Here is a 24,286-nt window from a genome sequence, read left to right as displayed (position 1 = left end):
TGAGAGTGGTGTCAAGGTTCTCTAAATTTCTGCCAGAAAGAAGATTTTGTGGAACGAGTGTCAAGGCCTTCCCCCTTCAGTTGGTGAGTGTGAACACTGCCCTCTGGTCTTCTTCTGCTCCATGAAGTTCAAACATCCAAGTGAAGCAACACAGAGAAAAGCATTAATAATGCTTTTTAATAAAACTAAATATAAAATTCAGTCCCTTCTCACACAAATCATTCTCATACAGTCCCCGAGGACGAAACTGTCTGGCTGGTATATTGTCTGACGCCAAGCTAAATGCTAAATACTAACAAGATAATCCTTTATTCCCGCTGTGGGTAAATTTACAGGAGCCCGACAGGAGGGATGTGCTTCCATGGCCGCTTAGAGCAAACTCAATCCTGCTACATCTTCTGGAAATACCCCTGATATTCAGAAGTTGCCCTCAGGCTCTGGTCCCCGTGACACCGTCAATACACATCCAGCTTCATGTGCTGCGGTTGCACTGTGGCATGCAGAGCCAGCTGCCAGAGAACAATAAATGTAAACACGTACGTTTTTATATTTGAAAAAAAAGAAGTACAACCCAGCTGCACAATCACAGCTTTGTAGCTTTTCTGGATCTTTTAAGGCACTGATGTTTCATGGCATTGAATCAGAAGACTTATTCGGAGCAGCCCGCTGCTTTTTTCCCAACACTGCAGACTAAACTTTTCATTTACTTGGTTTTTAACCTCGATAAAGAATGAGGATTCTTCATGTCGTCATGTTTTGCTGCTTCTCCGGTGAGTTTTGATGTATCTTTTTTATTAACATTCACAGAGACAGGTTTTATTTGTCAAATTTACACTCTGAATGTATTAACTTAGTAGTAATGTGTTCATTCATTTTAATGCTTCCCTGTCAAGCAATTCATCCACATCTCCACATTAATTTCAGTGGCTATAGTGGTCAGCAGCTGTAACCATGCACTTGCTTTATGCTGCAGTTGCGTGTGCAGAGGCTTCAGCAGTGCTGGAGGTGACCGGCCATGTCGGAGCAGAGGTGTCCATCCACTGTTCTGGTAGCTGGACCACAAACAACAGCTCCCAACACCACAACATGTACTTCTGCAAAGGAGTCTGCTCCAACGAAAGCATTCTCATTCAAACTGCGAGCAAGAGGTCGGCCGTCACGCAGCGAGGGAGATACGGCATGGAGGCCAGCGGAGGAGATGGAGCCTTCAGCGTGACCATAAAGAGGCTGCAGAGGACAGACGCAGGGACATATCACTGTGGAGTGGAGGGAACTCTTAATGTGTTGCACCAGGAGGTCAAGCTCATAGTTTTAGATGGTAAGTTTATGGCTAGATGTATTAACATTCCTGCAGGAAATGGGACGTTTTGGGATAACAATGAACAATATCTTCTATTTAGGATTTTGCATGAAACTAATCTCAAAGTGTTGACTGTAGGTTACTCTACGATCATTGGGTCATGTTGTCAGGACTGACTAGTGTCTCATACTGATTCTGTCTTCAGGATAAAACCAACCACAGCTGTATGAAGCTGACAGCCGGGTGTTGCTTTGCGTGGAAAGCCTGAAAATATTCTATGTAGTGCATCTTGTGATTCAGCAATGTCACATGAGCACACAGAATTTATTACCACTCAAGTTTGTCCTGTTATTCCAAAGCTTCCACTGTTCCTCTCGGATCTCCTCCCTCCACCACCACCCCCCTTCAGCCTGAAGCGGAAACTCTGCCCCAAGGCAGCTCTGCATCCGGCACTGAGCCATCAGCAGCAGCATCGACGCTGCCCGCTACAGAGGACAAGACAAACCAGACAGCAGCAACCAACCTCAAAGGTATTTACAGCCACAGTCAGAAGCTGTTCCCTTCTAGCAAGCTTCAAACCCCCAATAAACTATTGGAACTAATCGTGCCGTGATCAGTTTGGAGAAGAACTTAAAGGCCCCCTCTGCACCCCAAAAGGTGTTTGACTTATTGTTACTTCACTGTGAGTGACAACAGAGGGCTGTTTTTAAATGTATTTGCTGAAGGTGGAATCTTAAATTTGAGTGTTGATGTTTTTTAGACATCTGCCTGGAAGCCAATGTGTGATGTGGAAACTTTCCATTTTTAGAAGAGGCAGAGTTTCCAGTGCAGTTTCAGTGAGAAGTGGCTCGATCCGTTTGGTTCTGAGTAAGGGGCAAAACGACTGGAAAAAATGTGTTGCCGTCTTGCTCTCACCCTAACCCGCATGTTCACTTGAAGAACTTAGTACCAGGATTTGTATTTTTATGCAGAAAATCATGTGAAGATGAGTCAAAACTATTAAGAATATAAATATCAAGGACTATTTAGTCATTGTGTTTGGAGGACCTGTTGTTGTAAAGTAAACTGTATCGTCACGAACGCATGTCTGACTGTGCAGACGCCACGGTGGTCATCATTGTTTCGGTGAGCCTGGCTCTTCTGGTGTGTGCCATCATACCTCTTATATTCTACAGACACTGGTGGAGTAATGCAGGTGAGGTGACACCCACACACTGCTTTCATTCCATAGTGTGATCTGACACCTAAGCAGAGCATTCACATGTGTTTTAATGAATCCTGTTGCTTGTTTGTTTCAGAAGGTCAGAACAAGGGTGAGGTGAGTGACCATTTTGTCATTATTCGGCTTTAGTTTTGATTAAAATGTTTATCTCTTATGACTGTTTCAAGCAATAAGTTTACTGCTCAGATAAAATCATTCTAAAAAACAATTCTTATTTATTTACAGCCTGAATACTGTGAGGAAAATGCAGATGTTGCCTCTACTCAGGCTGCAGTGAGGCTGCAGTCTTTAGATGCCGATCCAGAGTCCGGTATTCACAATTCCTCCCAGTACGCTTCAGTCTACCAGGCACTCAACCCCAAAACTCTGGACTGAACAGGGTGTATTCTGTCTTTGACCTCACAGCTAATCTCACGTTCTTATTATGAATCAAATAAAGGACACGTCTTTGTATAGCATGTTCATGTTCTTCCTTTGGATGTCTGTAAAGTTAATTCTCTGTTTCTTGCGATGATAATCATCGGTGACGTCATCTTCCAAAATAGGAACAAGGTCAGTAAGATTTTAACCTATTCACACAACTCTGTTAGATAGATCTGGTGCGGCCTGATGAACGTGAATAAGGTGTTGTTAACGGGGACGAGGCTGCTATGTGGCGCACGCAGGTATGGAAGATTTAGAATGCCTCAAACAAATTAGAAAAAAATACAATATATGCATTTAATGTATCATAATTAGATGAAAAGCACATGTAAAAATGACAATAACTTAGCTTTTTATCCTTATAAATATCTGTTTTTCAACTAAATAAAGCACACTGCACAGAAAGCACTACTGGACTTGCTGCATCTGTACATTTCTGGGTTTCTGAGCTTCATCAAATTCAAGGTAGTGGTGCAGTTAGACCTGCAGAGGGTGCTACACACATTTGATCTCACTCTGGAATTGGACCCCATAGGAGGCAATTAAAAGCATAAATATAGAATTAAATGGTGTTGATAGTATCTTGCTTTTATCAGCTCCACCAGTGTCTGTTTAGAAGATCTAGTTTCATGTTCAAACGAAGGCAGTGAGTTTATGCAGTGACCACATTAACAATTATTAATCACACCTCTATGTTCTTTCCACATGCACAGGCTTGCAGGATTTTGCCGCTTGTGTAGCGTCACTCTGAGTCACTAACTTTCCATGAAATAAACATTCGTCACATTTACAACCTATAGTTTTAACACCTTCACCCAACAGTGGTCAACCCAGAGACGTTCAAGCTCAAGTGTTATAACTACAAACCATGTGAAAGTCTCTTCGTCTGCCACCTGTTCTTTTAATAACAATAGAGTCATTTTCTGCCATTCTCATGTAGCCTTCGTGTAACTGAAGGCCCACTCGGAGAGTGTTTTGGCCACACACATTTATAGACACAGCATCAAAAAAAACAATGAGTCACTTTTAGATGTCAGGTGTTAGCACTAAAATAGAACATTGCAATGTTGTGGTATCCTTTGGTTTACATTTGGATCAAGACTTGTGCTTAGAATTGCTCGTAGGTGTTTGTGAATGAACTACTGAAGCAGTAGTTGGGGATCTATGCTTTTTGGGAGAGAGTCGATACGTGTAAGGCTGCAGCCAGCAGCCCGTTAGCTTAGCATACAGACAGGATCCAGGCAGCAACAGCTTACCGTCTCTGTTGAAAACTAACCAAATCCACCTAACGGCACCTCTAAAGTGAGTAAATATAAAACAGACAGAGCCACGCTAGCAATCCCCCCATGTTTATAGTCTTTATGTTGAGCAAAGCTAACCAGCTGCTGACTGTAGCTTCATATCTAACAGAGAGACATCAACCATCTTGTCTATTTCTATAAGCAAAATGTATAATTCCTTGCCAAACAATGGGGCTTTTTTTAAATAAAAAAAAAATATTATTTACAGTCTGTTCCAGTCTGTTTACATTATTTCGAGTCCTATTTCTGTCCACGTCAATATTTAGTCTCTTTTAGCCTCTTTTAGCCTCTTTTAGCTCTGTTTTTGTTCTTTACTGACTCCTGTGGGAAATATTTGTCTCTTTAGTTACTAAACGCTCCACTATGTTCACCAGCTAATTGCAGGTAGTGTACATCAGGTTTTAGAGCATTTTCCACTGATTACAGGTGCCTGCTGTGGCTGAAAATGACGCTATAAGAGGTGTGAGAGTGATCCCAAACAGTTATGGGCTGGACAGATGAACAGCTAGTTGAAACTCACTATAAAACTCTGGGTTCATCATTACGAGTGAGCCCTTTCACATTGTCATTCAATACATTGTTATTATATAAATGTAAATTATAGCCACTTTAAAACAGCTGTGCCAAAGCAACTGGAACTTTTCATTAGCAGGCCTGCTGTCGTACCAAAGTCAACTGAATCTTTATTTTAAATTGACATGCTTAGTTTGAATTGTTTTTGTAGTAGACATGAGGAAAAGCGTCCGTATTGAGTTTCAGTTCTTTGCTTTCAATTCAAGAACAGGCTCCACATTATGATACCAGCAATTGAAACTACGTGTGGGCTTGCATTGGAAATATGGGTCTTCTCACTTGGCTGCAGCCACCTTGGCCCACGCATGTTTCTCTTCTCTCAGGTTAACGTCAGTCTACGCTCATCGTCTTCCGCTCTCGTACAGTCAAAACCACAGGAAGAAGGTCGATAGTTGAGAACTCACCTAGATGTTATTTCAGTTGCACAAGGCTGTGCAGTGGCAGAGCCTGATGAAATATTTAACCACTTTTTAGGTTTTTAAAGAGACAGATTGTAAATTAAAGTGCAGAGTCTGGAGGGACTGACAGGAAACTACTACAGAGCTGTCACTTTATCAATCAGAATGAAGACCTTTTATATCTTCTGCTGTCTTCTCTATGGTAAGTGTGTTAATTAATTACATACAAACAATCTAAACAACTCAAAGATGCTGTAACTCTTGTCACGTGATTTCATTTTGGCAGCTGCTGGGATCGAGGTTTCAAGCATCAAAGTCGAGGGATTCGAGGGGGGAGAAGTCTCGTTCCAGTGTTCACACAGATTAGCGAAGGGAAACAATAAATACCTCTGCAAGGATTCATGTAACGACAGAGAAGATATACTGGTTACAGTAAAAGCTGGTGGACGAGCGGCGTCAGGGAGGATAGCTCTGGTGGACTCGGGGGACGGAGTCTTCACTGTGACCTTCAGTCACTTCCAGCTGTCAGACTCGGGGAAATACTGGTGTGCAGTGGAAAGACTTGGTTTGGATACATTCACTGAAGTACATGTTACTGTAAAGGAAGGTACGTGCATGATCTTATTACTCCTACCTTGAATTGGATGTATCTGTACACTGACTGCTTTTATTTTTGTCTCTACATTCGTGTATACACATTTCCCCATCAGTGGTGGAATGCAACTAAGAACATTTAGTCATTTATCTGGCAGCTGGAGTTCTTTACAAAATGAATAACGTATTATACGGCAGTGGTTCCCAATCTTTTTGCGCTTGCGACACCTTAGAAAAAAAGCTGTGTTTTTTTGGGGCCCTTCGCCACATGTGTCACAAAACCATGAGTTCCATCAAAGCCCTCTTCAGAGCCAGCGTTTGGTTTGTCCGTTCTGGACTACTGTAGAAACATGGCGGACTTGGCAAAGATATAGATATGAAGGGCTCATTCTAATGTAACAAAAATACAAAAACAATTCACTAATGTAATAATACACACTGGTACTTCAAGTAGGTTTTTGAAAGAAGACGTTTACGATTAACAGAGTATTTTTGCAGCGTTGTTTTGGTACTTTTATTTAAATAAAGACTCTAAATACTTTTTCCACCACTGTTCCCTTAAAGCTGTTGCAAAAGAGACAACGACCGCCATACCTGAACTTTCTCCCACAGGGACATATCTGAATATTTCCAACTCAACAGAATTAACACCTGGAATGGACACCAGAATGCCTGCAAACCTTTCGACAGGTAGGAAGAAAAACATCATCAAAATTGAAGATAGATTACAAAAAACACAATGTACAAGTAATATTCCATCCAACCTCGCAGCTTCAAACAACACCAATGGCAGCAAACAGAACAGCACAGGTTAGTTTATATCTCATCACTTGGTGTGTGCAGTTGGTGCATGAATATCAGTCGCTTGTGGATAATGTCAAATTGTTGAGCCATGTCTCCTGTTTTCCGGTCAGGCACCGTGTTGTACGCTACAGTCGGGGCTGTTGCCATGCTCACTGTTTTGATGCTGGCAATAATCATCAGGAAACACAGAGTGAACATCAAACCTCAACCACAGGTTTGCTCCAAAAGCACAGACGGCGTCAGTGCAGATGAAACGGAGGTACGAGTCTCTTCACGACACACAGCAATTGTCTTCCTAGAGAAACATGACGATCGTCTTGGCAGCGAATCAAATGAAGCCGATGAAGTTTCCTTTCCTGGTTTCAGAGGTCAATTTACAAAGAGGGTTTTCCAAAAAGTCCGTCAGTTCATATTTCTCTTTAAGATGCTATAAAACCCACACCTAATCGGTGTTTCCATTTGCATTTGATGCTTATTTGCATACTTGCTGAGAGTTAGATGAGAAGATAGATGCCAGGCTAATTTCTCTCTGTTAAAATATGACACCTTGGTGAGCGTCAAAGGTGGGGTTAAAGGATTTAGGCACTTTTTTATATTTGAGTCCGCAGCAAATCATATTTACAATGCAATTTTTTAATAATATTGAACTACATCAGTAAACTTAAAGTGGTATCTATAGATGTGTTACTGAGTAGGTTCAGCCCAGTGAGATGAAGAACATACTTGAACTAATAAATGCTGATTTGTTTTTCCTTCGCCACTGTTCAACAGGCTGACTGCGAGTACGATGACATTGGCGAGGACGTGCAGTCCTCTTGTTCTCACCACCCAAAGCAGAATCCACCGACAGATGCGACCGCAGCCGTCGAATGTAGCGTACCTCTTCACATTTATGAAAACATCTGTTGCTACAAAGGCACCGAACATTCAAGACACTCAGCTGCAAATGTCCAAGACAAAGATGACACAAGCTCTGTGATCTACATCAAACCTTTGCCACCTATATGTGAAAGAACTGGCAAAGGCTGTCTTGGAAAACCGACAGCAACTAAAAATGCAACAAGCAAACCAACAGAGAGCTGTACGAGCAATGCATCCGCCTGTCACTCCAGATCTTGCAGTGATTCCACAGACGTGAGGCCAAGATCACTTTGGATTGGTTTGGATGCATCATTAACAGTGTGAGTTACGCCCCAAAGTATGATTGGTGGGATTTTTATGGACACTGATGTACAACTGAACTGTACCTCCTACGATGCTTCCTCAGTTAAACCAACGTTTATGATGAACTACATTTGCATCCTTTACAAAGGTATGCTGAGGGTTGTAGACATGTTCTGTCTGTGCATTGATTTAGAGTCATTATTTGTGTGCCAACAGAGAGACAATCTTACCTTTAACTGGAAAAAGCAAACAAAGGAATATGTTTTCATTCACGGAGTTACTTTACAGACTTCTGAATATTTGTTCCTTGATAGTACACGATTGAGTAGAGGGAGAAAGGACGGATGGGGTGAGGGTGCTGACAGTCCAATCTCAGATAGATTAATAAAATGAAATCTGATCTACAGTCCTAGAATTTATTAATTAAAAGCTTGAGACTTAAGATTTTAACTGGAATATGACAGCGTTTGTATGGATTTTTGTCTACCTGTATACACAAAAGAAACCTCTATCAAGTTATCGTAAACTTCACAGGAGTGGTACCTGTAGCACTGTTATTCCACATTGTACCGCCTTACAAAGGCAGAGAGCAGTAATTACACAAACGGTGATGTTGTGAAAAAAGGAGATTGAAGTTCGAAGGCTCTTAACCAAACTGTGTAACATATGTACAGTATATATATGGTAAAACCTTTGTGTCTTTTTAGGATGATTATTAATCATCCCAGACTTAAGATAAAAAGGAGTTTAAATACCAAACAATGTAAAGGGCGCAAGGAAAGGAAAGGAAAGCATGTACAAACAAAATATCTCTTTGTTTCTTCAGCTTTCTTGTTCATTTGAATTAACAAGCTAAATACATTAGTGATTTAAAGGCTCAACCAGTTACTGCTACTCTGCTGAGCTAGGCTTGTTACCTTTAAACAAGAAAAGTTTCTTTTTTTCATAATGATTAGATTTAAATTATGCCTTTTATATTAAGTATCAAAAGTACTTTTTAAATTACAGGGAACTGGGTAAATTAGATGAGAAGTTATCTCACCAGCTAGCCCTGACTAGCCATAATGTGGCACCTGCAGCCACTGCATTTTAATTTATATTTATGCTTTCTGTTTTTTGCAAAAAAATGTCCACCTGTCAGGGAGAGATCGTGGCCACAATGTTGCGTGATTCAACGTCGACACGTGCAGCCATTCTCTCAGTAAATCTCCACCGCATCGATCAGTTTAGCTACGAGGTTGTCGGCTGTGTGTAATGTAAGCCCAAAGGCGTGTGTGACTGTGAGTATGAAGGTAACAGCAACTTTATAGCTCTGAACATAGCAGTGCAGTGTGTGTACAGTTTATTTGTTGGTGAATAAATGCTACAACTCCTCAAGACCCAAGCCAAGTTCCCGTGTCTCGCTTGCTATACCTGCTGATCAAAATTAAACTCAGCTTCTCTCGTCTTTAAACAAAAGAATACAATGGTTCTTCAGCAGTTAATCGATCAAAATTCTTATTGTAGGTGTGACTGTTTGTGTCGGATTATGTCGGGACACAAATACATATATGAATGTTTGCATGTAATTATGGATAAGGGGGATAACGTTTTATAAGTCAGTGGAAGTATTAACGTATGTCTGTACCTTAAAATAAAATAAACACAGATGCCTCTGTGCGTAGTATGATAAAGCTTCTGCCTTTGGCGATTCCTAGTGGTCATATTTAATAAAGACACTGTGGCCTGAACATTGAAACAACCCACAAAGTTATAATTTCCAGCACATTACTGTGAAACTTTTAAACTTATTATTTTGTGTGCACTGTTGGGCATCATCAAATGGATGAATAATTCATAATGAAGTGGAAAGAAAGCATGTTTAAGGCTTACTTGCATGAATAATGTAACAAAAGACAGACTTGCTTCATGAATTTTCATCTGATAGAACAATAGGGAGAAAGTACGACATGTGTCAATGGATACATACATACATACGTTGTTTGGCATCAGCCTTGAACTTAATGTTTTATTTCATTCAACATTTTCTAATATTTAATATCACTCTTCATGACCTTTTCAAGTATTGCAGCCTGTTGTTACACAGATCAGTGTTATTAATAATAATATGTGTCAACATATAGATGACGGCAAAGAATAACAGGTGGCCTTTTTTAATGAAGCATACTTTATAAATGGTTCGTACAATGCAAGTGTTATTCTTTTTTGGGCCACTTGAGGGAACAATCTGTGTGGCGAAAGTATCAGTTATTTATTTACACATCCAGCAAACATAGAGCAACACTATCATCCAGTAGTAGTTGTGTCCACCCAAAATCTCTCTCATCTCCTGACGACAACACTTGGCTCTTTAGCTGCTTTATGCTCAACTATGTTCACCACATAGTCACTAACTGTGTCTGTTTCTATGTCAGTCAGGGAACAGTTAAGTTATTAAAGAGAACTGAAACGGCTTCCTGCGGCTGCTGGAAACAAATCCCACACGAGCAGTGAGAATAATTGGCAACAGTAAAGCTACGGGCCATAAAACCAACACAATCAGCTGAGACGCTCAATTGTTTAACTTCAGTCTGGTGATAATTCTCTGTGGGTCCGTCACTACGAATGAAACCATTCACATTATAAGTTATCATTTGATCCGTTATTAATTAAAAGACATTGATTGGTGCAGATTGATTTTCACAACTCATTTATGTATCCTTTATACAGTAATAACAACATCTGGGTTAGCACACCATGACAAATCTATTTAACTGGAGTTGAACTTCATCACACCTACTTATAGGAAGTGGTACAGTACCAGATAGCAACACTGGAGTCAAGAACAAGTACAGTTTGTGATGAGTCGAGAGGATTACAGAGGACTATGGGATTGCCTTGAAGGACGCAGTGAATTAAACCCAGATTTATTTTCTTAATTTAAGAAAAAAAAACAGTGAACTCCGGATGTGCTGATTTAAAAAAAAAAGTTTGTGAATACACATGAAGGTAACTTTCTGAGTCACCTAAGCCGCCATGATTTCACTTTCACAGGTTGAAGGTTATGTGTGGACTGGTTTGTTCATGAAAGAGGAAGAGGTTTAAACATGGATATGAAAGCACCGGATTGAACACACGGACACGGCCTTTCGTCCAGGTTGCTGCCTCATTGTGCGGCTGGGGAGGAATCTGCGTGTCGCAAACTGAAGGTAAACTGGGAGTGATGGGAGCAACCTGGATCTCATGGAGAACCACTACAACTGTCATCATTACTATACTACAGATCCAAGGTGGGCCGCGTGCTATGCGTTAAAGATGACGTAATAGACTTTACTTGAGTTCAACTATTTGTTAAAACACATGATTACATAACTAACAGCTTTTGTTTCCAAATGACAGCTCGGATCAGTGTCAAAACCACGGCTGTTAACGGTGTGGAGGGCCAGAGATTTGACTTCAGATGTAAATATGAAGACGGCCAGCAGAACAATGCTAAGTACTTCTGCTATGAAAATGACGACAATGATGACAAAATGTCCTCCACCTCCCTGATACGGACACAAAAACACGACCAGTGGGATAAAGGTGGACGTTTCTCTCTGTACGACAACACCACCGGAGCCTTCTTCATCGTCAGGGTGGACAGCCTCATCTCAGAGGACAGCGGGACGTACCGGTGTGGGGTGAACGCGATCCCTGATCATATCAGTTTCATACATCTGAATGTTTCCCGAGGTACCGTATGTTGACTGCTTATACATGGCACAAAATCTGGTTCCCGGTTGGTGCCTTACAGTGAAATAAGAAGTTAACAAAACAGATGCTGAATAGTTTGTCGACCTGGTGGTTTCGATCTAAAAATGTCAGGCCTCTTACTATAAATAAGTAGTGTTAGAGTAATAGTAGTGCTTTTCGTTTTTTTGTAAACCAATCATTTTTTGCTGCCCTTCATCAACAGCAAACCCTCCAGAAAATCTCACACATCACAGTAAGTGAATCTGTGTAACTACACAATTCATCAGGGAGCTCTGTGTGTTTATTCTTGTTCTCTGTATAAATACTTTGGGCTTTTATTTGTAACTGTGCTTTCCAGTTACTGAATCATCCATCTTTCCGGTGGACGGCCCAGTGAACAGTGAGTGATTGTGTGTGTGTGTGTGTTTTCATGGTATTCATAATTCTATGTGTGTGTGTGTGAGTGAACTTCACTTATTGTTCTCTCCTGCAGAGATCCACCTGTCGCTGTTCGTGACTGCAGCGATGTGCACGGCAGCGATACTGTTCATATGTCTGTTCACGCTTTGCCTTCTGCTGGCTGTTAAACACCGAAGACCTGGCGCCCACCAGAATAGAGAGGTTTGTCCAAACTTTTAGCAACACTAGCAGCAAGGCTACAGCGATGTCGCTCAGTCTGACACTGTTATCAAGACTGAAATACATCTCAGCAACCAGTGGATGGATTGGCATGAATCTTAGTACAGATATTAACGTTCCCATCGGGATGAATTGCAATATGTTTGGTGATTCTCTGACTTTTTATCTAACACCATCATTGTCATTAACCAAATTATGGGTCAATGTGTCCCATACTTTGGTTAATGACTATAGACCTGCAACACTAAAGACATTCCCATCAGGCTCAGCTGTATTTGTATTTAGTGCTAAATGTTGAGCTGGATTTATAATTGATGCAATGGGTTAACCTACGGCTTAGGTTTTGATTTATAGTCGGGCGTTACCCATTGATGATCACAAAGTAAACATTATACATGCTAAACATCCACATTTTAGCATTGTTATTGTGCGCATGTTAGCATGCTGATGTTAGCATTTAGCTCAATGTGCCTTAGTCACAGTGATGCTGGCATGTCTGGAGACGCTCAGTCTCGTTAGCTGACTGTCAGAACCACTTTATCAAGTAAACACTAACAAATTAGCATTCAGAGATTACTATGACATCTCGTGCAAGAAGCAGTTCACTGTGAGCAGGTTTCTGTTCATCCCACAGACATCATCCGACTATGAGACCATGATGCCTGGTGTAAGAACTGAACCTGAACTGAGTTGCAGCTCTTCGACTCCAGACTGCGCCGATCCTTCGGCTTTACCATCGCCACCACCTGACCTCTGCTCCCACTTCACATCAAAGCATCGGGAGTCCACTGTCACTCTCGGCCTCGGCGAATATGTCGATGTGGATGTGCCGAAGCAGTACCAACATCTGGATCTCAGCCGGCTAGAGGAGCACGTCTATCACAGCCTTAATGGACTCCGCGATCCTAAAGATGGACCTCTGGGAGTCAAAAAGCAGATCAACTGTTGAAGGATAATTCCGGGTTAATTCCGGCCAATGGAGAGTCAGAAACTTCATTGTTAACCTTTGTTTTCTTGTAGCTGTGCTCCCAGATCTTGGTGTTAATATTATTGATAAGAATGAAAGTTAGCGATAAAGGAACTTTAGTAATTCAAGAGGTTATTGCGTTAATTATTACCGTGTTTAGGTATTTCTAGAGGAAATCATTTTGCAACTGAAAAGAAGAAGTGTTTGAGCAAGACTCAACTCAAGCTGTCAAGAGTTGAACAAATCCACGAAGAGGAGCAGATCTAGTAGATCTGAGATTGTGTGCTTCTCTGTCAACTTTTATGAGAAAATTGATGTTGTGCTTTCCTCTGGAAGCTTTAAGCTCCGTCTCTCGCTTTGCTTTCTGATATATTTCACCAAAATAAACCAAGTGGTAATATCTGAGGGTGTCCTTGTGTTAATTATTTACTGGCCTGATTGATGTGAAACTTTCACTTTGAGACGAGCAAGAGACGGGAAGGGACCTTTTGGTTTTGTTCATGAGATGAGGAAGCCGGCTAAACATAGGAAGTGCAACAACAAAGAGGAACCTGTGACAAACGCAGAGTTGTCATTCGTTTGGAGAAAAATACAAAGAAAAGTGAAAATCAGGGTGAGTTAACAAAAGGCAAAGGAAAGTGACAGATGTACATGCTGCGTGTGAAGATGATTTTCCTCATTTTGATCTTTCTTGTGGGAGGTAAGTTTAGAAAGGTTAATCCGTTTGTCTCTCTCTCTGTTCCTCTATCTGAATGTGTCTCTCAGGTGTTAGGGTTCGCCTTCCTGATTTTGTGATTTGTCAGTTTTGTTGGGAGCTGTATCAAGATTACAGAGTGCACTTTTTGAGGAGCATTTTTCCAAAGTACCGTTTAGTTTAACCTCTTCAAGCCTCTAAGAATATTCAAATGAAACAATCAGAACAGAATAAACAGCCTGTAACTGTAGACATATGCAACTTGTGTCAGGGGCCAGAAAGCGTAAACGTTTCAGAATTTGACGTCCTTCTGGTTGGTGATGTACCGTGTAACTACAAAATGAAGATCTGACTTTGTTGCTGTCTGTGTGTTTTGTCCAGGGTTATGGGAGACTGAAGCCATGTCAGTAACAGGAGTGGTGGGAGAGGAGGTCAAAATAAAATGCTCTCACTCGAACGCATTTAACAACGTCAAATATTTCTGCAAGGGACCATGTAAAAGTGAAGACGTCCTAGTCAGAAGCAGAACAAATGAGGAGGATTCAAATGAGAAATACAGTATTACAGATGAAGGAAACACATTCTACGTGACCATCTCTCGTCTGACAGCGGATGACTCGGGAACCTACCGGTGTGGAATTGACAGAGCTGGTCTGGACACATACAATGAAGTAGTCCTCGCAGTCATAGAGGGTGAGTTGATTCGGCATTGTGTATCAGAATCAGAATCAGAACCGTTTATTGCCATGTATGTTGAACATACAAGGAATTTGGCGTGACGGGAGGTGCAAACATTTAACAATCAACAATCAGTGCAAGTAGAAACATATTAAAATTGACAAGAGATATAAAATAAAGTAAGATATAAAATAAATGAAATATAAAATAAAGATGAAATATAAAATAAAGTGAAATATAAAATAAAGTGCACAAATGAACAGATAACAGGACTATAAACAACAAACAGATGACAGGACTATAAACAAGTGAGATGTAAGTGTAGTGTAAAGTGTCGAGTGTAATAGAAGGGATGCAGGGGAGTGACCGGTGGGAATTTGTCCTGGGGTGACAGAGTCAGTGGGGGACCCGGGCTCTGTTAATGAGCCCGACTGCGGACGGGAAGAAGCTGTTCGTGTGGCGTGAGGTCTTGGTCCTGATGGACCTCAGCCTCCTGCCAGTTGGAAGGGGCACAAACAGTTTTTGTCCAGGGTGAGAGGGGTCTGAATAGCTTTCATGACGTTGTTATTCTTCGTCACTTCAAAGATGAAAACCTTTGTCCCATTTCCTTTTTACTAGAATATGACCAATATTTCACAACAGTCTGTCTCAAGCTGATCTTCTTTGTTTCGCAACAGACAGTAATTAAAGGAAAGAAATGAGAGACCAACACAGCACATACAATGTGACTGAGGGACGAGGATTACAATTAAAATGATTGTTTCTAATTTCTTTCAGGAAACACACAGGACCCCGACAATGACTCACAATCAAATTCAAGTACGTTCATCCTAAGCAACTGTCTGGATGTGTGTGTGTGAGAGACTCCTGAGTGATGTGTCATCACTGAGATGTGATGTCGTCTCTTTTTTTCAGATAAGCTGGTGTACATTGGAGTTGGTCTCGGGGTGCTTGTGCTGGCTCTGGCGATGGTCCTTTTAATCTTCTTCAGACATCGAAACAGAGGCACCCACACATTTTCTGGTATAAAACGAATAGACTCGTATGATAATATTTTCAGAACTTAGCAATACCCAGGCCTGAACACTATAACAAGCGCCTAGCAGCCACCTCACAAGTATCTAGCACTTTTCTTGAACTTCTGCCCAGTGAGCCATATCAACCACCACAAACAACCACATATAGCAAACTCCAATATGGCGCCCAGTCACTTGAATAAAGTTGCAGAGTGCGTAAGTCAAAAGAGTTTAGGCATATTATTGTAATTTCCACTATATGTATTTCCATCTACTCTGTAAATCTGACATATGTCCTGGAAGAGGTGTCTCTCCTCTGCTGCTCTCCCTGGGGTTTCTTCATGAAATTTATTGTACTTTTTAATTATTTTTATTTGCTGCTTTTAATGCAGCGTTTTTTTCAGGGAGTGAAAGTAATAAAAATCTAGTTTTCATTCGTCTGGGATCTAACACTTTGTGAATCATCACTCTCCATGCAGGAAAGAACCATGACCCGGTCAATGCGACAGTTTCCCGTCAGAAACAAGATGGACACCACATCACTACTCCCTCTTCAACAGCCAACGAGTACCGAGAAACAGACGGCAGGACAAACAGCATCTCTTCGACTGTTCAACAGCAAGACTTCGGAGGCGATCGCTCAGACAATATTTATTCCAACGACTCCGTTTCATCCGGCTCTCAGATCCAACCAGACGGCCTCCTCTACACCACGGTTAGCTTCAACAAACACACAGACGGCAGCGCTGACACACCTGGCACCACAGAGCTGACATACTCTGCCATTAATCACAACGCAGCAGATGAATCCGCAGTCTATTACAATATCAGAACTCAGTTGTGATCATCTCAAGTGCAGTAAAAGTCTGTGTGATGCTCAACTGAAAATACCCACCATTCACACATTTCTGTAAAACTAAATTCACAGGTTGTTGTGAATTAATTATTCAGATAATTCAGAATGTATTTATTGATTAAGAAATATATAGATAACTAAAATATAATTATGGTCAGTAGATTTTGTATTTTAACCTAATAAAAACAACATTGTCAAATCAATATAGATAGATTTTCTTCTGTGTATTTTTTTTCTTCTGTGAGACGCCTACCACCAATACACACACACTCACACACACTCACACACACTCACTCAGCTTTAATGAAATAGAAACTGAGAAGGTCATGTGAGCAAAGGAAGAGGCTGTAGTGGACACACCTACAGCTCTAATTAACCTCAAGGCTTCCCGGTTCATTGTGGGGCTCCAGTCGTGTTTCTAGAAGAGGATGTAAGCCTTCAGATTAAATTTAGACTCAGTGGAGTGGCCTGAGAGTTGGTTAAGGGCAGAGAACCCAGTAGAGTCTAAGGAAAACACAAGCTGAGAGAGAATGTTTGCAAAGATCGCAATAGAGTGCTGGAGGAAGGAGTTCTAAAACCAGGAAATGAGTTGGCATTTTTGCACTTCTGGTTTCCCATTAAAAAAAACAATAAAAGTGGTGTTCATTTGTGAATATTATCTTGCTGAACACAGAGCTTATTTTCTGCAATAAACCAAAATCCAATGAAAAGAATCCCATTGACGTTTTGTTGAGGGAACCAGAGTGATGATAACTTCCAGGTTGGCCAACAAAAATACGTAATTTAGCCAAAAAACAAACACCTACTGTGCTTATTTTTTTAATTTGAAGCATCAGAAGAATCAAAGACACATCTCACCAAAGGAGGGAGGAGTTGACATCTCCTGCCGATATGACCCTGGGAATGAAACATGTTTTAATGTGATGATTCTCATTAAAACCAACGTTAAAATGTTTAAAGAGAGGACACAGAGAGGGACATATTACCCCTGTGATGATATGAAAGATCCTGCATGTGACCATCAATAAACTGTCCCTGAATGATGCCAAAACATACTGCTGTGAAATAGATATGTACACGTTTGATTCTAAAACAGGAGTCAAGCTAAAAGTCTACAAAGGTAAGTCAAAGTTATCCATTTTCCTTACATGTTACCGCGCTTTCTTTGACAAGTTTTTAATATAAGTTTTATACAAGGTCTAAATCATCAGGAAATTGGTTCCATCTGTGTGCAGCATACTGTAATATCCCCTGTTTCCTCTTCAGGGGTTTGTATTGGACTGGTTTTAAAAAGGGAAAGTTTACGATAGTTTGCTATTCAAATACTAAATGTATTTTATGAGGTTGTTTGTATTGAGTTGAAGTAAGAATTAGCAGTTGTGATAAATTTAAGAGGGCTTGGGGTTTTTTGTCCTGGAAATAAGCAAAACTCAACAGGTAAACATATAAGAGATAACTAGGATAAATCTTTTTAAGGTATACAGTATTCTAATGTGGCATTTCACTTTGCTCTAGTGTTGCCACCACTGGCAGGAAAAGAGCTGTTGTGGCTGCTGCTGCTGAGTCTGTTGGTGTTTCTGTACTGTAGACTGAGGAAACACAGACATGATACAGTGACCTCAATTTAACTTGCAAGTCTCTGCAACATGATTATCCAACGATTCTCTGACCACAAACCAGGTTGTCTGGGTCCAGAGCTTCAACACGGAGGCAGCCCCCCCGGCCCTGGAGAGAGATTAGATCAACTGCTTGACCTGCTTTCATATCCTCATCTGTGTGTTTGTTAGCTTGTCAATCATCCATCCATGCAGTTTGATGGCAGATTTGATAATTATAGTCACAGTGTGTTATTTTGCTTATTCACTGTATCATTTTATAACTTGTTCTTGTGTGGAACAGTATTTCTCCAATAAACCCAATAACCTTACACCTTATTTATTAAAAAGTCAGGTCTCATTCATCTCCCACCTTTATTCCACTCATATTATAAAAACAAATCTATTTTTTTCTTAACCTCCTCAGATGAGAAATAAGGTGAATGTATTTATGATTGCTATAATTTGTTTATGATGGATGTTTGCCTGAAAAGTGTCAAATAAGTTTATGCAACTTCTACCGCACAGTGACACCTGTGGCCACAAGTAGCACTTACAGGATAATGGTAAATGGTAAAACTCATAAAGTCCACAAAGTGACTCAGTAATGTCAATTCCACAATGATATCTGTCTAAAGTTTGCTAACATTAGCCACCGAAGGCTAATGGTCATACCGGACAAAGTAAGGCTGTAGCAGCAGAACCTTTGAGTGCCTTGATTTGAACAAAGTTATGTTTTTTTTTGTTAATTTCACTTTCCATCTGTATGAGGAAGAATGTGTTAAATTTGCTTTCAAAGTCTCGCTTAAAACTTTAGAAGGTATCCTCCCATTAATGGTTGTTTTGACCATCTAAAAATAACTCAAAATGCAAATATGTTGGTAAGTGATACGATACTCATAAGGGTTTAGAGGTCGACTTCATCTGGAGGCCTCCCCGGAGAAGAACTGCGAAACAAAGATAATGTGAACGGGTGAAAGTCACATGGTACCTGATCACACAGACATGTGACACTCATTTTTAGATTCAGTTCTGAATTTATATTAATCTCTGAAAATATGTTCCTTAAAGGTCCAGAACTTGCCAGAGAATCATCACATTTTAAGTTTGTATCAGAATGAAAGTAATCCAGAGACAGTTGTCTTTGTATCCATCGCAAACTGGAACTGCTAATAACTGATTCAGCATGCTTTTAATGGGGCCACTTTGCCAAAATGTAAACAAATATAACATATAAATGGGGCTTAAGTGGTTTTGGATTTTTATGGAATTTAATTGTCAACTTCAAATTATCAAATATTTCTATTTATTTAACAACATCTTTTATTTATTTAACGGAACCTGTGTCTGAATGGGTTAAATCAATGAGTTTCTACAGACGTTTTTGATCCAAAGCCGGGACATTGTGGACATTGTGGACAATGTTCTGTGAAGAACAACCATATTTGGTTTTACGTCTTAACAGACGAGGAGATCATGAGATGCAGCAGATGAAGAATTACTCTGAATATTTGTCAGCACTTTCGCTCTCCATCACTCTCTGTCTCTACTTCCTTTCTTTCTCTGCATAAAAACAAAATCCTCATTTTAAAATGCAAATATTTCTAATTATGTTCCAGAAAGCAGAAGCTGCTCAGAGAGACAGAAGGTGTGACAGTAGTACACTGATGCCACGCCGAGAGAAAGCAGAGAAAAACGGCTTCATATTTGATAAAGTGATATTTAAACTATATTAGAAAAAAATAGACTGAGAAAATGAGAACATCACTGGAAGTCATCATTTACCTAATGACAGGTATATTATACTACATGTGTTTCCATGTGATGAGTGAAAAACCTGTTTACAGTGTTATGAAGTAATAACTTCTTGTTTTCTTACAATTTTTACAACAGGTAGTGTGAGATTATCATCTGTCACAGGAAACAAAGGAGGACGTGTTGACATAAACTGTAAGTACGATGAAGTAGTAAAGCATCACGCAAAATACTGTTGAGAAGATGCGCTAGCTTGTTTAATTAATGTCAAACGAAAACAAGACAAAAAAATCATACGCCTGCAGCTCAAAGAGCACTGAGGTACTTTACGTGAGAATTTATTTTTCTTAATTTCCTGCTACTTCATACTTCTTCTAGACTACAATGCAAAGGAAAATGTACTTTTACTCACAGCATGTATCTGACACTATACTTAGTACTTACTTAGCAGTAAATTATACATAGAAAACATAACCAGCTTAAAAAATATGATATATAGTTATAGATTAAATTATCCAGCTGCATGGTTAAAGTTAGCATTGTCAAAATGATATAATAATAATTTTATAAATAAATAATTATAATAATAATAGTTATTGTTTTTATTTTCACTAGGAGTGACGGGGTGCTGTACTGTTTACACACAGTTTTGGTTATTTCAGATGAGGCATTTCTGTGTTTGTGGTAAGAAAAACAATCCAATAATTGAACATAACAATATGTTTTCAGACTGGAATGACATCACACCAGTGGCATTAAACCACAGTACTGGAGAGACTGTCCAAATTGAGTGCACCCATCCACACAGACATGAGAACAATGAGAAGTTCCTGTGCAAGGGGGCGAATCCTTTCAACTGCAATCAGCTGATAAATACAACAGAGCAGGAGAGAGATGTGGCTAAAGGCAGGTTTCATATACGGGATGACAGAAAGAAGTACTTCTACGTGTACATCAACGATCTGAGCACAGACGACTCTGGGTACTACTGGTGTGGCTCCAGCAGGATGGGGGAGCATGCTGGATCCACCAAAATCCTCCTCTCTGTAGGCGAGTACACTGAGCACTTTTGTCTTCTACTTTAAACACAACTTATTCACTCTGTATCTATGAACCAAATGCAGGACAATTATTTTATCAGAACACATCTGTGCTGCTGTTGATGAATAGATGTGTAGTAACTTTGCAGGTTATTATTCACCCATTTTAAAGGTCTGTTCATATTGTTTTTGTCTCACACAGCTGCATAACTGAGCTGAAACTTGAAGTACATTCAAGTACTAGCATTAAGTAAATACTTGTACTTTACTTGAGTATATAAATTTTCTGCTAGTTAGCATAACTGCACAACATCTACTGACAGCTACAGTCACTAGATACATCAAATTAAGCCTCAACATAGAAAACACACGATCAGTTGAAGTACTATTACACATTTGCATGGATGACAGGTACTTGTACAGTGGTTAAAATTAGCTTCCTTTTGACCAGCTGCAACATGAAAGTTGAGCAGCTACTTTACCGGAGTATAAAGAGCAGCTGGTATATCAGTTATCAGTGTAGCCAAACAACTCAAGCTGGTATGTGTGTAGGCAAGTTGAATCCAGGGCAGGAATGGCAGACTCCACCACTAATGATGAAAACTATAAAAAGGTATTTACAGAATGTAAATACTTCTAATGGCTAGTGCAGAGAACAATGCAGACCATAAATAGTATCAACAATTAAAATTTCATGAAAACCTTAAAAGGTCATAACTTCAAAATGCTGCTGTAATAATTTAAATAACAATATAACACTGACACGATCCTGCTTCACAGCAACTAAGTATTTTTTACTTCTGATACTTTAAGTAGATTTTGCTTCCAATACTTTGAATGGGTTTGAATGCAGGATTTGTTCACCACTGAGTATTTATGAATGAACATAATGAGGGAAAGTACTATGATTACAGTGATGGAGTACAGAACCTGCAGGGGGAACAAAGAGATGGTGAAAACAGAGATGGATGGATGATGTGTGTGCCTTGTGCCTTTTGTCACATCTCTAACCTTCTGGCTTTTTACCCTCACACAACTGAAGAACACATCCCAACCAAAAGATCAGACTCTCCAGCTCTGCAGACAACAGAATCATCTACAACCCGTAAAGTTCTCCATTCAGGTGACCTCCGGTTGCCACTTGCTACTGCAAACAAACAGATGCTGTTCACACCTCCCTAAATACACGCAACACTTTTACTGCAAAAAACAAACATCGACACAACCTCTCCCCTTTACGCATGAATTTTGAGGACAATGAAACTCTGCTGACGGCATGTATTCTTTAACAACTTCAACTTTTGTGTCTTTGTTGCAGATCTGATTGCCATTGCGGTAGTGTGTCTGGCCTTGTTACTGATACTTGTGCTTGTATTTATACTGTGCAAATACAAACTCCCAAGGACACAAGGTGAGGGTTGGATATTTGAAAAAACAACAACTTGAAAATCCCCCCCCCACACACACACACACACACACACACGCACACATTTAATGCTGAATAACTGAATTTAAGAGGCAAACTTAAGCTTAACTTGCACATGATTTTGAGTAACTTTGAAAGATTTTTAAAAAATCTGGTTTCCATCTACTCAAATGTTCTTTTCCCAGTGTGTTGTGCCGCAGGCGGATCATCAGAGCAGAGGACAAACGATGAACACGACACAGAGGTGTGTGTGTGTGTGTGTGTGCGTTTGTGTTTATGAGTTTGCACATGCGAACAACAATTGCATCTATTACACTGCGCCCCTTCTTCCTCTGCAGGAAAATCATGGAGATCCCCACTATGACGAGATACAGATGCTGAACCAGCAGGCGATCTCAGGAGACGCACTGCTGTCTGTCTATGCAACTGTCAACTGTCCCGAGGACCAGCTCCACTACGCCAGTGTCAACTTCCAGAAGGTCTCGACAGAGGGGAACGCACCTTCTGACACAGAGAAAAACCGCTCGCCGACCTTTGACTACTCCTCTATCAGGAGGTCTCGGGGTGACACCCATGACCTTGATGACAGCTGGGTTTGGGTCAGTGACAGTGAATGCGAGTAAATCTTACACTTCACAAAAAATTGTTATTGAATTAAATTCTCTTGTTTTAAAAAACAATTATTGTGGTTGCTTCTGTTTTCAACTTTTTCTGTGATCAAACATAATTAAGTGTCCTTATAATAGAAAATATTCAGTGTTACCACTTTCAGTTAATCATGATCTATTAAGGGTCATAAGTGATGAACAGCGAGTGTACAGCATATTTGTATTAAATACAGTAGGCCTACATCTGGTGCATGAGAACACGTGTCGTCTTTACCTTGTGTTGCTGTGGAGCGCCCTCTTCTGGTTGAGCAGGTGATCAGCAGGTGATTGGCCGGTGTGACGACTCTCCAGCCTCAGCTGTCACATATATGTTCAACATCCACTAAAACCTCCACCTGTTACAGAGAAAAACAGCGATGTCTTTGATATTCACACCTAATTGGTGTTTTTGAGGCTCATTGATGGAATTGTATACTGAATGGACTGTAACGTTGTCAGATAATATATTCATTTGTCTAACTGAGACCGCTGGCGCTTCAGACAAATTTCTACATTATTGCACAAAACGAGGACTGTTGATTTTGTCCCCCATCAGTTACAGTTAAAGTGCATTTGACAGACATCATGGGGACACTTTATGACAGCCATATCCATAATGCATTATAAACATACCTATTATTTTCTTAAAGCACTTATATTCATAGTGTGTGAGGGACCATGGTACGCATAAAGCTGGGAGAGCAGGTAAAGTGGGAAAAATAGGGATTCCACCCCCCCAAAGTATTTACAATAATTAGGATGGATAACAAAATGAAGCCAAAGTGACAAATCAGAATAACTAAACATAATTGCACTGAAGTCTAAGTACAAGATAATTAAACAGAACTTAGTTTAAAACAACATAGTGAGTGCTCTTCTGAATAAGAGTGCCCTCCCCAGCTCCTACCTGCATGATACATATACTATGCTGGCCAGTCCATAGTTGATTGCAGGGGGTTGAAGACATTCCTCCTCTGTGGTGCAGATGTAGTGGCTCCTGTAACACCCCTCTTGCTGTTGTAGAATGGCACAGTCCAATTGTCCAGGCTAATCTATTTAGGCAGGTGTAGATGCAGCTGCGCGGTCTTTTGCCAGAAGGATGGTCGGCTGCAAAACCCTGACAGGAAAGTTAACACTTTTATCAACCGTAACTCGATATTATCTGATCGCGTGCACTCAATCTAGAATATAAAGTCAGTCTTTATATCTCGCATCATAATTTAAAGAACAGTGAAACAGCACCGTCACTGTGCCTGGTTGATGGTTTGGCTAGTTGCAGCCACCACATAATACTTTATAACAAAAATCATATCGCATTATAAAGCATTTTATAATGACTGTCAAGAATGATAATACTTTATAATTGTTGGTCACTTACTGACATTACAATTTTTTTCACTTTACTTAAAACAAGCATTTTAAAAAGATTATAATGTATTACCACTATGGGAGTTATAATATACTTTGATACTAAAGTGAC

The 24,286-nt window shown here is 40.1% G+C and overlaps 5 protein-coding genes across 5 annotated transcripts; all 5 read left to right on the top strand.

Moving 5' to 3' along the window:
* The first annotated feature begins 202 nt into the window (after positions 1-202).
* LOC142948411 (uncharacterized) lies at positions 203-3,339 on the top strand. The gene is made up of 6 exons (XM_076090432.1): positions 203-770; positions 974-1,318; positions 1,660-1,830; positions 2,400-2,495; positions 2,599-2,618; positions 2,748-3,339. Exons 1-6 carry the CDS (start codon positions 731-733, stop codon positions 2,895-2,897), a joined length of 822 nt encoding a protein of 273 aa, XP_075946547.1. The 5' UTR covers positions 203-730; the 3' UTR covers positions 2,898-3,339.
* A 2,043-nt stretch (positions 3,340-5,382) lies between these two features.
* Positions 5,383-7,391, top strand: LOC142948710 (CMRF35-like molecule 9). The gene is made up of 4 exons (XM_076090845.1): positions 5,383-5,419; positions 5,504-5,824; positions 6,726-6,983; positions 7,387-7,391. Exons 1-4 carry the CDS (start codon positions 5,383-5,385, stop codon positions 7,389-7,391), a joined length of 621 nt encoding a protein of 206 aa, XP_075946960.1.
* A 3,590-nt stretch (positions 7,392-10,981) lies between these two features.
* On the top strand, positions 10,982-13,485 carry LOC142948676 (uncharacterized). Its single transcript, XM_076090811.1, has 6 exons — positions 10,982-11,048; positions 11,158-11,502; positions 11,717-11,746; positions 11,852-11,893; positions 11,987-12,114; positions 12,767-13,485. The coding sequence occupies exons 1-6, from the start codon at positions 10,982-10,984 to the stop codon at positions 13,079-13,081; spliced, it is 927 nt and encodes a 308-aa protein (XP_075946926.1). The 3' UTR covers positions 13,082-13,485.
* Positions 13,486-13,639: 154 nt separating this feature from the next.
* Positions 13,640-16,550, top strand: LOC142948645 (uncharacterized). The gene is made up of 5 exons (XM_076090778.1): positions 13,640-13,799; positions 14,175-14,486; positions 15,249-15,290; positions 15,387-15,494; positions 15,967-16,550. Exons 1-5 carry the CDS (start codon positions 13,745-13,747, stop codon positions 16,329-16,331), a joined length of 882 nt encoding a protein of 293 aa, XP_075946893.1. The 5' UTR covers positions 13,640-13,744; the 3' UTR covers positions 16,332-16,550.
* Positions 16,551-19,595: 3,045 nt separating this feature from the next.
* Positions 19,596-22,839, top strand: LOC142948709 (uncharacterized). Its single transcript, XM_076090844.1, has 7 exons — positions 19,596-19,733; positions 19,832-19,888; positions 20,423-20,773; positions 21,605-21,856; positions 22,052-22,144; positions 22,360-22,403; positions 22,498-22,839. Exons 1-7 carry the CDS (start codon positions 19,694-19,696, stop codon positions 22,780-22,782), a joined length of 1,122 nt encoding a protein of 373 aa, XP_075946959.1. The 5' UTR covers positions 19,596-19,693; the 3' UTR covers positions 22,783-22,839.
* The last annotated feature ends 1,447 nt before the right edge of the window (positions 22,840-24,286 follow it).

The sequence above is a fragment of the Anarhichas minor genome, unplaced genomic scaffold, assembly GCF_050575085.1.
Source record: "Anarhichas minor isolate MPS153535 unplaced genomic scaffold, ASM5057508v1 ptg000012l, whole genome shotgun sequence".
Classification (NCBI taxonomy): Eukaryota; Metazoa; Chordata; class Actinopteri; order Perciformes; family Anarhichadidae; genus Anarhichas; species Anarhichas minor.
Note: the sequence above shows the minus strand (reverse complement) of the source record. Positions and strands in the feature narration are given on the sequence as shown.